The sequence below is a fragment of the Alligator mississippiensis genome, chromosome 6 (genome assembly GCF_030867095.1).
Source record: "Alligator mississippiensis isolate rAllMis1 chromosome 6, rAllMis1, whole genome shotgun sequence".
NCBI classification, from domain to species: Eukaryota; Metazoa; Chordata; order Crocodylia; family Alligatoridae; genus Alligator; species Alligator mississippiensis.
In genome coordinates, this window is record NC_081829.1 from 26,591,667 (window position 1) to 26,605,670 (window position 14,004).

Below are 14,004 nucleotides of genomic sequence, written 5' to 3' on the forward strand. Positions count from 1 at the left end.
GGCACAGGGAGTGCCAGGAGGCTACAAGTCGGGCGTGAAGAGTATCAGCAGGGCTGGGGCTATAGCTTGGGAGTGAGGGGCATGGGCAGGGCAAGGGCATATCACTGCTCCCCCCCATCATATTTCCAGCCCCCTCTGCAACAGGTGGCCTCTGTTTTGAAACTGGAAATATGGTAACACTACAGAACTAGTCTTATACCATTGAGTCACAAAGGTATAGTCTATGCAGATACAGAGAAATACATAAAAAGTTAATATTTTTCCAAATGTTATTGTGTGTACATAGTAATGAGCGGGGAATACAAGATTACATTCCTGCAAACATTTACACATGTGCTTCTCTTTAGGACTGAGTAGTTCCAACATAGCAGGGAAAGCCTGAGAAGGGAGATGGGGTGAAGAATGTGGGACTATATATGGGAAATCGCATACTAGTTTTATTAGGGCTCAGAATGGCACTTGGAGGCCTCGACACCCCACCCTCATAAATCACAATGCTTTAACGTGAAGTGGAAGAGCACTGTGCTGACCTGTGCTGACCTTTTGTGGAATGTGGATTGGCTACATAGATGCTTATACATTTAGTCAGAGTTCAGTAAATGGAATGGATCTATATGATACTGAGATACTGGTCCAATAAGAGATATCACCCTAAAAAATCCTTGCCTCTTGCATACTTTCTGGACCATCACAGCTACAATATCACTCTTACACTATCATTATAGGAAGGAAGTAGGAATTCTGTATGCTCGCTGGTTGGAGTTCATGTTTTTCCCCAGTTGTCTAATTGAGTAACTATCCATAGCTGTATCGCTACCTCACATTACATGACTATTAATTTGCAACAATTTTAGAAATCTATTTTATTTTTTGCTCCATTTAACTTTTAATTTTTTTGTACGTACAATGAAAAACCCAGTTTCTCTTTCAGGTGTCCAATAGCTAGAGCTAAGAAGACTATGCAAGAGGCTATATTTAGGCACTTCAGTTCACATGTGGTGGAAGGCATGAATAATTTTAGTTATATTTTTTAAGATAAAGCAGCTGTGCTCTGACCAAGAGCTAGGCTGGGACCCAAACTGCAGCTCCAGGAATCCCACCCAGTTACACACCATAATCTGTAAATAATTCCCCTCCCCCAAAAAACAAAAAAACAAACACAAAACCCCAACCAAACAAAACCCAACCAACTCCAACCCTTGCTGTTGGCTTAGAGAGATATTGCCAAGAAATTATTCTGTTTTAGTGCAGCCTTCCACGGCTCCACAGACTGGATGAAGCATATTGGACACAAAGCCTGCCTAGGCTTTTGTAGAAGGCAGGGTCGATTTGCACATTATGGCAAGGGGAAGGCAACTTATTTTTCCTGGGATGTTAAGATGATGGATAGGTGCAAGATTGTATGCATTTCAGGTGAGAGCTCCCTCTGAGGGGGGCCAGGGCCATTGGGCTCCCACCTACCCCAGTACCTCTGCCTTACAGGCCAGCTAAATCAGAGGTGCCCAGCACACGCTTTAGGAGGCAGCAGGCTTGCTTCCTCAGATGCTGTGAAGAGCCTGCAGCTCCCATGTAGTTGGCTCGAGGGCTCTCAACCTTTAAGACGGGAGGCCCCCCTGCCTCGACTGGAGGCTCTCAGAAGATGCCGGCTCTCGGCTCTCGCTCTTTTTCTGAGGGCAGAAAAGTGACGGAGCGATTCTTCCGCTGCAAATAGCACAGAGGCCACCACGCCGAACTGCTATGGGAAACCCCCGGGCTTCTTTCTCACCGCAGCCCCGTGAAAGGACCTCAGGGCAGCCGGGCTGCGAGAGGCGAGGGCGCCCGACCCGCCAGCTCTTCTCGCACTCGGCTTCGGGCGCTCGGGACGGGACGGGACGGGACGGGACGGGACGGGACTATGAGCACCGGCGCCTTGCCCCGTTCCGTGGAAGGGCGGCGACGAGCGCAGAAAGCGGAGGGAGCCGAGCCGAGCCGAGCCGCGCCCCACCCCATCCCGGCCGCGCAGCTCGCTCGCTCGCTGCCTCTCCTTCTATGGACACCAGAATGTCTGACGTCACCCGGCTCTGGGAAACCGCGGTCCGCGCAACCAAACTTGGTCGGGAAAAAAACTGGGAGGCGAGGGGTGGTGGCTTGGAATGCTGATGGACGCGGCGCCGTGCCATTGGGCGCGGCAGGAGGGTTCCACTATTGGGCGAGAGCGCCGAGGGGGCGGGAGAAGCTGAGAGGCGTGAGGAGGGGTAGGTTGCGCCGGGGAAAAGCTGCCGCCCGGCTGCGGAGCGGAGCCGAGCCGAGCCGAGCCGAGTCGTGTCGTGTCGGCTCTGCCGGGACGTGTCTGGGACCGTGAGTTCGAGTCCCGCCGCAGGCCCCCGGGCCGGCACCGCAGCGGGGTCCCCGCGCGCGGCAAGCACTTAGCCAGGAGTTCGCGAGGAGTTGGGGCTGCGGCCCCCCGCCCGCCGCCGCCATGCCCGTCTTCCACACCCGCACCATCGAGAGCATCCTGGAGCCCGTGGCGCAGCAGATCTCGCACCTGGTCATCATGCACGAGGAGGGCGAGGTGGACGGCAAGGCCATCCCGGACCTCACCGCCCCGGTGGCCGCTGTGCAGGCTGCCGTCAGCAACCTGGTCCGGGTGAGTGCGGACGGCGCCCCCAGCCCGCAAACTTCCCGCCCGTGCCTGAGCCTGGCGCCGGGAGCGACTCTTGCCCTCCCGTGCGCTCCCCGCGGCTAACCTCCCGGCCGTGCGGGGGCTGGAGCCAGGCCAAGCCTCCTCCCCTCTGCGGGACTGGGTTAGGGCTGCCTGAAGCCCCCTTTCCTCCCCCCAGCAGGGCCACAAGAAGCCCACGTCCTCGGGTGGGGCTGGGCTGCCCTCACCCGCCTCTGTGCTTGGATGGTGTCCACCACGCGCACCCCGTGCCGGAGGCGGGTGGCTGCCTGGCCAGCTGGGCAAAAAGCTTGAGCATCGCTGTTTCGTTGACATTATGGAGGAAAAAAAGATGCCTCATCAAGTCTTTGTGTCTCTATAACTGAGTCCAAATGCTGGTGCTGCCTTCATGGGAAACTATTTGAAAACCAAACAAACAACCCCCCCCCCCCCCCCCCCCCCCCCCCCCCCCCCCGTAAATCATGAATGCTTTTGAGTTGTATTTTTGGTAGAGAAAGTTGCACTGTTAGAACTGTGAATGGAGTGGGGTTGGGGTTGAGTCAGGACTGTTTCAGAGCAACAAGCTGGGACTGTGTTTTTTAAGAATGAGTTACCACTTGCCAGAATGCTAAATGTGCCTAAGGATAATTGAGAGGCAATTGGGATCTCTTGACTTTTTTTCAGTGTTTCCTTTGCAGCACCAGAGCTTTTCAGATTTAGATATATCTTAGTTGCCAGTACATGTGCAAACCTTTTAATCGTTTGAATTGAAGTTAGAACAGTGGTACTGAACTATCCAAAGAAAAACTGTTGGTGGGCAATAAACTGGCTCATTCTGCCTTGTAAAGCACTGGGCTGCTGTGTACCTCCTATCTCCACAACTGTCTAAAAGATCTCATGCATCTTTCCTTCACACAGCTCTAGCTTCATTTGTAGAAAAAATGATTTACTCCCATAACCCACAAATTGTTTGTTTTTCATCATTAATCTTGTAAGATCTGATTTTTCTAAGTATTGGTTTGTTGTTCTTCCACTGAGACTGATTTTTTATGCTAGTTTTACATGGTTGTAGCTAGCCTTTGTAACAGAGAAATGCCACCTGGAAATGTTAACTTGGTTAGCACATAGCAATTTACATTCATTCTGTATGCTATATCTAAGTTAATGGTGTAGACTGTATAGCATGATTTAGCATTTGCAGTTATAATTATGGTAAATACAGAACTGACCTAATGGTTGACATCACAGAGGTAGGGGATATTGGGGGAAAACATGGCAGAAAGGCCACTATTAAGGAAGTAAGACTTATTTGAATTATACCCCTCATGCAGTATTTATTATAGTGGTATTGGCCAGCCTTCTCTAACTTGGATGTTTTGCAAACCCTGTTACTGCTGGGCAGCTGGGTTTGGTTGTACCCAAGATTCTTTTCCTGTTTTATTTTTATGCTGGTGATGTACTGTCTGGAACACTTCTGCTCTTGGCCAAGCTTTTTCTAATGACACCTAGCTGCAGAGTAACCCATGCCTCCTCTGTCGGTTCACTAGCAAATTGCCCGTCATGAATGGTGGGGTGGGTGGGGGGGGCAGGTGGGAGTGGAGCACTGCTACCCAGTGCCCCACAGTGCCACCACTCTGCCCCCAGCCACATGGGCCCCCAACCCCCCACATCCCCTGCTCCTGTGTGCCCATGCGGGGAGGGCACCCCTTGGATGCAGCGGTGAGGCCAGAGCTGGGGGGGTGAGGCCAGTGCTGTGCCGCCAGCACCGAGTGTCATCGCCGCCTCCAAGGACCAGGGCTGGGGAGGGGGGTGGCTTTGCCACCCACTCCTGCCCCTCAGTCCTGCTCCATCAACTCTGTCTGCCTCCAAGGAGCAGGGCTGGGGGAGGGGAAGAGGCCAGTGCTGCTGGCTTTGCCTCCACTCCGGCTCCTCTATTCCCTGCCCTTATGGTGGCACTCTGCGGGGGGGGGGGGGGGGGGGGGGGTGTGCAGAGCACTCCGATTGGTTGTGTCAGTCAGCATTGTGATTGGTTGCCTTGGCAGCCAATCAGAGTGCAAATAAAGCATTAGGCACAGACAGACAAACACACTAAGGCTTTTATTATATTAGAACTGTGAGTGAAGGAATTGGTTATATACGTCTAAGGAGGGGAACACAGAATATATGATACAGTTAAACTCAGATTTTCCTTTCATAGAGAAATTTACATTTGAAGCTTGTTTTAACCCTGAGCTAATTTTATATTGTCTGGCAATGCAGTCATCTATGGAAAGAGCTTTATCTGGTTAAAATAAGGAAAGCAAGTCTCCTAGCCTACTAATGCCAAATCTTTAATTTTGGGCTATGGCTTTGGAATACATTCAGGCATTATTTAAAAATATGTATCCATTAGCTAAATGTGGTTTTACAAGTATTCTTCCTTCCATTTGACCATCTTTGGCATGCTTGGAAAAAGACTGAATAAATTGAAATGGCAGTACTAGTCAGAGATATTCCTCAAAAGAGTTGTCTTATCTCTTTGTGTTCCACTGAACCCTGTCTACACTACAGAATGAATATAGAAAAATAGTTGTATCAATTCCTGATGTTAGGTTTTTTTTGTATAACTTCTAAGTGTAGAAGTCAGCGGTCTGCCTGTATTCTTCATCTTCTGAAAGTGGGAATGCTTGTATACACAGGTTGTCAGCAGTTGCTAGCACTGTAATCATAGGTTTTCCTTGACTAGCTCTGGGCTTCATTATACTGCACTGGTAAAACTCCAGCAACTGGTCTGTGCTGGTATTTCCATTACATTTACAATTGATTAAACTGTATTTAGATATTTCAGAAAAATTTTAACAAAGCATATAAAGGCTTAGACCCAGAATATTTGACACTTACCCAGTGCAAAGAGAAAACGTATGATCCAGATTGAATAGTATAGACAAAATGTCACCAACCCAAATGCATGACTGGTACTTTGAGTCCTCTTCCCTAGACTAAATTAGAGCAAGTCTAGAAGCCATCGTGCTTAAACTTCATGTGGCTGTCACAACTACTGTTGCTGAAGTGATTGAAAAAATTGAGTAAAGCACACAATTTGTACAGTGTTTTTGAAAATGCATTAGGTTGGGAAGCCCTGATGGTTTAGTTCTTCTGTCCCTATGCCAAAGAGCAGTCTTGCGTAGTTTCTTGACTACTAGGTTGTGTTTGTTGCACTACCCAAGACACAATCCATATTGTGCATTGTAACCACAGTGCAGCAGACAAGTATTCTTACATGGATATCTTCCATGGTTCATAAATCACCCTGTATAAAGCCTCTGTCTACTGTTCCTTTTCCTGCTGGAGGATTCAAATGGAGTTCCTGCTTTATTGGACTTCTGATCTTTGTGGGGTGGAGAAGATGGTAGGGCAGGGTGTTTTGTTTTACTTACTGGGAAGACGGATTATATTTAAATTACTGAAAGCTTTGTAAATTCAGAATCTCTAGTGATTTGATAGTGTAAGGGTCACACAGGCAACTCAATCAACAGTGGGGACTGATCCCTGATGAGATATTATGAGAAGTTATTGTGAAACTAACACCAAACACCAGGAGGTCAAATTCCTGATCTAAATTTATATATGTAAAATGAATCAACTGCCCCTGATAAGGCATCTTATTTCATGTTAAATGTCCAACATTTGATATTGTCTGTGTCCCCTGGAATGTGAATGAACTGAGGTTTACTTTTTCAGTGCTATATTTTGTTAACAGATGTCAGGCCTGGAACAACATGCAAAAAGTATTCTTAAAGCCAACCTTTGACAAAACATCCAAGAAGTTACTTGCTGGAACTTATGTTGTGCATCAGTGCAGTGCTCAAAGCTCCTCCATAATTTTTGGAGGAAAAATACTAGCATAGTATTTTCATGGGGGAAACTGAGACAGTAATGGAAATGTTCATTTCATATCAGGTATGCTAAATCTGAGGCAGGATATACCCTTTTATTTTAAAGGTATCTGTTTGTTTGCTTCAATCTACAGTGCTGCAGGTGGTTGACATTCATAGCATTTTCTTTGCAATGGGAGAGCTTAAACAATAAAATTGAAAGTAGAGGTGCACTGATGCATCAGTCCCATATTGTATCAGCACCAATAAAAGGAAAATTTACATTATCAGCAATTGGGGTTTTTTTTGGCCGATGTGCTCGATTAGTGTTCCTGATAAATGCTGTGTGCATGTACGCAGCCGAAGGGCAGCATGCAGGCAGCCAGGAGCGCAGCTTGACAGTGTGGAGAGCAGTGTCCAGCTGGTAAGCCAGCTGTGGGGGGAAGGGGGTATGGGGAAGGGAAGGAGCATGGGTGGGGGCAGACCGAGGCCCCAGCGGTGAGGGAGGGAGCGACTGGTGCTGGCACTGAGGCAGGGGCAGGTGCTGCACAGCTGGGGCGGGTGTGAGGCGGAGCCACAAGTGACTTGTCCAGGGAGTGTGGGGGGGACGCGGCTTCTGCTGCTATGTGCACCCCTGGAGTGCGTGGGGGGCATGTGCCCCCCAGATCTGTGTGTGGGGTGAGGGTAGGCTGGGGCCAGGGGTAGTGCCTGGCAGGGTGGCTGGGCTGGGCTGTGCTTGGGGCAGGTGGTAGCAGCACTGGGAGGCAGGTTACGGGGGGCGGGGGCTGTAGCCACCCAAAAATTCACTGTAGCCACCCCTGTAGCAATGTTGCTGCCACCTGCCCTGGGCACAGCCCCCGCCCAGTCCACCCTGCTGGGAAGAGCTCAGTGCCACTCCTGGCCCCAGCCTGCAGCAGTAGCCTGCCCTCACCCTGTGCACAGATTCAGGGAGCACATGCCCCCCATGCCCTCCCAGGGTGCCTACAGCAGTGGGAGTTGCTGCCTCCGCCCCCCCCCCCCCCCCCAAAAATGCTCCCCGGATCAGCCATTGCTCTGTCCCATGTCCTGCCTTGGCACACCCTGGCTGTGCAGCCCCTGCCCCAGTGCCAGCCCCACTCTCTCCCTCACCGTGGGGGGCCTCAAGCTGCCCCATCCCCACTCCCCTTCTTTCCCTCCTCGCTGCTTCTCCCACAACAGACTTACCAACCGGATGCTGCTTTCCAAGCTGCTGGGCTGCATAGCGGCAATTGGATTGGTATCAGCCAATATGGCTAGTTAAAAATTGGCCATCAGTATCGGCCCATAAAAGTCTATCGGTGCACCCCAATTGAAAGTTTTAAACTTAAGGGTAAGCCCAGTATGCAGGGAATAAAGGTCAGGTATACTTACTTAACTAATTGCTTTGCAAAAGAAAGTTTGGAATTTTAACTGATCACATCTAGATTGGGTAAAGCTTAGCCTAAGAGCAGTAAATAAAAAGTTTCTAAGCTGAGTCACTAATTGAGGGAGAGAGAAAGATGTAAGTGTGGTTGTGTGTGTGTCTATATGCACACACTATTAATATAAAATAAACTAGCAAATTACCTGTTATGAATGGGGGGTGGGGATGGGCAAAACAATCTCTCTCTCTCTCTCTCTCTCTCTCTCTCTCTCTCTTTTTTTTTTTTTCTCCTCATACTGTATAATTCATTTGTTAATTAGCACTAGTACACAAAGGGGAAACTTGAGGGAGCAGCTTAGGAAATGGAATCTTGGGAGCTGTAATCGGATAATTCAAAGGTTGTTTTTGCTAAGAAAAGGCCTTGAGACTTACACAAAAATGAGAGCTGAAACTATCCTAATATGGGTGTATTCCAATAGCTAGGTCTGTAAGGAAGGGACTCATGTAATCTTCTAACTCAGCATTGCTTAGTATTCTTGATTGTTTGTTTATAGAAGGTGGGGAATCTTATTTGCTTTAAAAGGTTAAAAGGAATAAAGTCTTATGCCAGCCCATCTGGACTCTGTTGTGTTCTGAAAGTTATAACCAAATGACAAGTAACTTAGAGTGCTGAAGGAGTCCTAATTAGCTAATAAGATGAAAACCTTTCCCATTTTTGTATTTTTTTATATCTTATATTTGAGAAGATATATATGATGGAACAATTGGTGTCAAGTGATAAAAAAATGTTTAGAGACAAGTCTGTCTGTTCTGGAGACTATTCTATTCAGAAAGGGGACAAAACACCTGTTTTACTTCAGTGTATCTGCAATTTTTTTCATGATTTAGAGGAATTTCAGACCTTTGTGAACAGTGGACATTTGTTCTAATCAAGTAAGTTGATAATTTTACTTGATGAGACTTTTAAGTGGATAGTCAGAGAGAAAAAGCAGTCTTGCGGTAATGCAGCCGTAAATCAGTACGTAATTGGTTTCTTGCTTTCATGAGTTAGGAGTGATTTTTTGAAGAGGAAATAAATCAATCCATCATCTGAATAGAAGAATCTTTTGTTCTGCTGATGATGTTTTGTGGCTTCATTATTACTTGTCTTTGCTGCCTTCTCTGAAAGGAATCTTTTGTTTTGTATTTTTGACTTGCAACTGTCCTTAACTCCCCAGTCCCCATTAGTGATTGTTTCCAACTTGCTTTTAGGCATTGAGATGGAATATTATCTCAACAGCTGATAACATGGCTGGCTGGACTAAGCAATTTTGAATGCCGACAGTTTGCAATATATTACCCATATGACAAAGAACCTGTTATTCTTAGTTTGAACAAGTTTAAAGGAAATTTCTTTTAAAATGTATTTGTAAACTTCAACTTGTGGAGGAGAAGTTCTAAGCTTTGTTTATAACTGAATCACTGTAGGGTGTAGGAGAGTGTTTGTTATGTTCATATGATGTCTGAGGTGAGTTGCTAGTAAGGAAAGAGAAGGCTTGAGTTTTCTTTAATATTTGATGTTGTTTGATAATACCCTAAGTGTTTGTACCCGAAAGCTTGGAAAAAAATAATTTTTCCAACTATTTTAGTTAGTCTAATAAAAAATATCAGATTTACCCAAAGAGTCTTGAATGCATATTACCCAATGCTTTGTCAAAAAAAACCCCCAACCCCCCCAAAACTTGGCATTTATGAATTTTAAAAACACTATTAAACTTTAGACATATGATTCTTTTAAAGAATTTTACATCAAGTGCACTCTGAGGAGCTAGATTTTAAGAAGACTGTTCAGAATGTCTTAGTCACAGAATTCCAAGTATGAAATGTGAATCAAGATGCTACATGTGAATTATAGATTCTTTTTCCCCTTCTAGATTGACTTTGGTATTGTGACAAAGGCAACTTCCAGGCCCAGTAATAGTATGGCCCCACCCTTGCCTCTGGGCAAACCTCCCACTTTATTCACCTACCACGCCTTGTTGATAAATGATTGTGATGTTAAATAGGCAGGAGGCTGCCCTTCATGCACTCAAATGACCTTGGGCAATAAGTATGTGCTCCTACCACCCCTACGTGTATCCCATCCCTCTCTGATGTTACACTGTGATGATACTTCAGCTCAAGGCCATGCCAAACTGGGCACACAGTTGGATCTTTACCATACTGCCTCTTTGGGGCCACAGACACACCACCCCCCTCTCACAGGGGCCTTCTGCACTCCACTGGCTCTCACCCGGTCTCTTGCATACTGCCTATCCAGGCCACACTCACTCTGCCATACTCAAGGAGATCCTCAGGCTTTTCTCTCCACCGCTTGGTCAGCCCTGGTCAGTCTTTTGGGCCTCTCCCATGGTCTTCACCCGAATGGAACTGAGCAATTACTTAACTATGGGCCTACTTTGCCCCTGGCCCCTCATCAGACCACTACGCTCCTCTCTTGGGCCACAGCTCCGCCCCTTACACTGGGGCATGGGGTCTTCCACAACCTTGGGACTCAGCCACTTCTCCCTGAGCTTAACTCGCCCCACAACTCTGCCCCACCACTCTCAGGGCCCAGCGTTTTACATTCTGTCCCAGGAAGACAGTCACTGGGGGATAGGCAGTCTTCATCATGGTGGGAATGGGGATGGGGGTGACCCGCCCCTACAAGAAAAGCCCTGAAACCAGGGCAAACTTACCTATTTTAGGCCGCGGAATGCAGGACAAGCTGCGCCGGGAGGAGCCATGCTTATTTGTGGCTGGAGCTGGCATGAGCAGATTATGTCATTGCAGAACGCCACTTGGCCAGAATAAATCGGCACCGAGAGAGACACCAGGAGAGCAATGGAGATGGCCGATGGGGAAAGTGCTCTCCATGCTGAGCGCAGGCAGCGCCCATGTGCAATGGGGGATCAGATCAGGCTCCCGGGGAGCAAGAGCGGTCCTCAGCAGGGGAGAGGAACTGGAGCAGCGTCGAGGGACGACCCAAGCCTCAGGCACTGGGGCTGTGAGGGAGGAAGAGTTGCTAACCTACCTCCCCTCAGCCTTTTTTTAAGGATTGGATTCCTTTTTTTGTTCTTCTCTTGCCTTTTTTCCTCTCTTCTTTTGATGGGAGATAGCACAGAAGGGTCCCGAGGCGGAGGGGCTGGAACACAAGCAATGCTCCAAGGACTGGAGCGGCCTCGGAACCACGACAAGCAGCTGGCTGGCCATTGAAGAAACACCAGGAGGCCAAGCAAACTCGGTCACCCCTAGTGACGGGAAGGAGCCAGTTGTAGCCCAGGTGACGTGAAGAGCAGGGATTGAGGGGACCAGAGGGCAAGCTGCACCAAGCCCAAGTGGCTTGTCCTGGAAGCTGGCATATGGAAGGGGTGTAGGGAAGGCAGAGCCCCATGAATACCTGTCAAGAGGTGTGGCCAACCTGGGAGAGTCCTTAACAGGGGAACTCACCACTGAAGGTTCAATGAAAGTTGTGGCAGGCAACTTTTCGGGCTTTTCCCAGGGTGATCAAGGACCCCTCCAGGGGTCACAGGAGCCCATGCAGCGCCTAACACCAGGCACACGTGCCAGGGTGGCACATGAGCAGATACTTGAGACCGGGTGGCACACACCCCCTTGGGCTCAGGTGCTCACTCCTCTTTGAGCATGTCTGGCACTCCTCCAGGGTCCAGCACCCCATGGGACTCAGATGCTTCTCCTAAACTTACGTGGCCCCTGCAACTCTCCTAATAAGCCACCCAAAGGTGGGGGGCAAGGGTTTAGGCGCTCTGACCCACCTTACACCTGGTAGGTTCTCAGTCCTGGTATTTAGGTTGTCCTGCCCCACCACAGGCAGGCCCACCAGGCCTCCCTGTCCCAGCAGGGTACAGTTATAGGTCATGCCCAGGACCAATGAGGCCTCCTCCTTCCCCATAGCCTCACCCTTACCTCCAAGATATTCCTGGAGCAGAAGCTCCACTGGATGATGTTGCCCCCCAGGCAGCTGGGCACAAACTGCTCTGATCTTATAGCTGAGCTCTCCAAACTGGCCACTCTCATCAGCCACTTGACAGCTCCCTGCTCCAGCCTTTAAAGTGACAGACAGCCAAAAGGGTGTTCTGTCACAGTATATAAAGCATTTTGCTTGTCGGGTGGGAAGTAAAGGGAAAATAAATGTTTGTTTTTGTTTTTTTTTTTTTAATGTGCTGGCAAACATGATATTAACATGTTATTTAAACACTGATTTTTTAAAAATGTAAATTGGCTGACGTGAAATTATATGTTCTTGTTTTCTTGTGTTGTAAATGTGATTAAATTAATTTAGCTTGTTTGCATTTTTGATGTTTTTTTTGTCCAGTTTTCCACTTATTCTTCTTTTAGGAAGGGAACTGGCCATAGCCTTAATCATCTTGGGGAAATAAAGGTTTGTGGCTGCTTGCTTCAGTTCATCTGCTATTGCATAGATAAGTTTTTCTGGGGTTTTTTTGTTTTTGTTTCTTTCACCCTGCCTCCCCTCCCCTCCCCCCCCCCAACCTAGAGTGCCATCATGTGAGGTCCTGTTAAGAATGCTGCAGGGTGCCATGTAATATTAGGACTATTAGGTATGCAAACACCTACATGTGATTCACATGGTAAGACTACAGATTTTGCATGAGAATCCAGAGTATCAAAACAGAAAAAAACATTCCACAGAGACCTATTGTGGTCTTTCTGAGTTCTTTGCAATGGAAGAATTGCTGTTTTCCACAGTCAAAAAATGTGTGAAAGTCATGAGTTAGCATTTTCTGAGGGGTTCCATAAGTCTAAAAAGGTTGAGAACCACTGGAATGGAGCATTTTTTTTAATGTTCATATATTGTGTAATCACAGTTTAGTTTGCTTGTCATCTCTTTCTTGTTTTATTCATTGTAAGAATCTTGTGCATTGTTCCCAAACTCTAGTTTTCAATTGCATTGTAGTCCTTTGTGATTTTTAACATGCACCATATTATTACATGCACTATCACTATCCTGAAGAATACCGTAAGTCATGGAACACTGTATGCCTTATGGCAGGGGTTCCCAACCTCTTTAGATCGCAAACTGGCAACCTGTGGACTGGAAGTGACCATGGACCAGAAGTGACTGTGCACCAGTCCGCAGACTGGAATTAACAATGGACCAGCAAACTGCAGTCTAGAAGTGACCAGCATACTGCATAGCGGCAGCCAACCTTTATACTCAGTATGTCTTTTATACTCAGTATAAAAAAGGTTTGGTTGGTGGTCCACAGTATGCCAGTTACTTCTGGACTTCTGGTCTGGCAGCCAACCCTCCTGCAGACTGGCAACCAACCCTTTGTGGGCTTATTCCCAACACAGCCTGCACGTTGGGAATCTCTGCCTTATGGCACTTAATAAATAACTCATGCACAGATGGAATGACAGCTGGAATAAAAAAACAGAAATAGACCATGTCTTATTGAAAATACTGGATGGGAATCCCCTTTTCTTATCCATTCCACACTTCATTTGTGTTTTCTCAAGTGCTGTCTTTCCCAGATCCTTAATTCTTTTGAAATGCATACCTATGTTTCATCATTGTATGGTGCATTTCCTCCCCTAATTGCTGACACTTGGCCTTTTTTGGGATAGAGCCACTACATTTATACTCTGAGTCATATACTGTGATCCTGCTTCCAAGTATGACTGTATAAAGAGAAATAGTCAGGCTGGCTTTCTCTCTAATCTTAGCTGTAGACATTTTAAAATTTTGGTGCATTTATTTAGCGAATGCAAATCTGTGAAGCCAAGCAACAGCCTTCTCATTAACTGAGTTCAAAGTTTATTAGTCCACCTCTTAGTTTGTAGATGGGACACTCCTTGGTGATGTGCAGCATTGTTTGCATCTTCCCAAAAGTGCACGATGGTTTAGCACTGAGACCCCAGCAGTGAGGGTTGGCTGCGCAGGGCCCCTGGCCTGTCCTTAACCTGTTTAGTAGGGACCACTCTTGCAGTGATAGTTCAAAGCCAGAAGGTTGACGAATGGGGTTTGTCACAAGGAACTTGTTTGTATTCTTTTAGAATACAGTCTGCTAGTATTTTGGTATAACTTTAGTTTCAAATGATCTTGTAAATATAAAAATCTAATTCAGGCA

The 14,004-nt window shown here is 47.3% G+C and overlaps 1 protein-coding gene across 1 annotated transcript in view; it reads left to right on the top strand.

Moving 5' to 3' along the window:
* The first annotated feature begins 2,318 nt into the window (after positions 1–2,318).
* VCL (vinculin) overlaps positions 2,319–14,004 on the top strand; it is a 117,652-nt gene continuing 105,966 nt past the window's right edge. Inside the window, exon 1 of the mRNA XM_006273793.4 lies at positions 2,319–2,626. Within this exon, the coding sequence (XP_006273855.1) occupies positions 2,459–2,626 (168 nt within the window). The 5' untranslated portion in view covers positions 2,319–2,458. The remainder of the gene's footprint in view (positions 2,627–14,004) is intronic.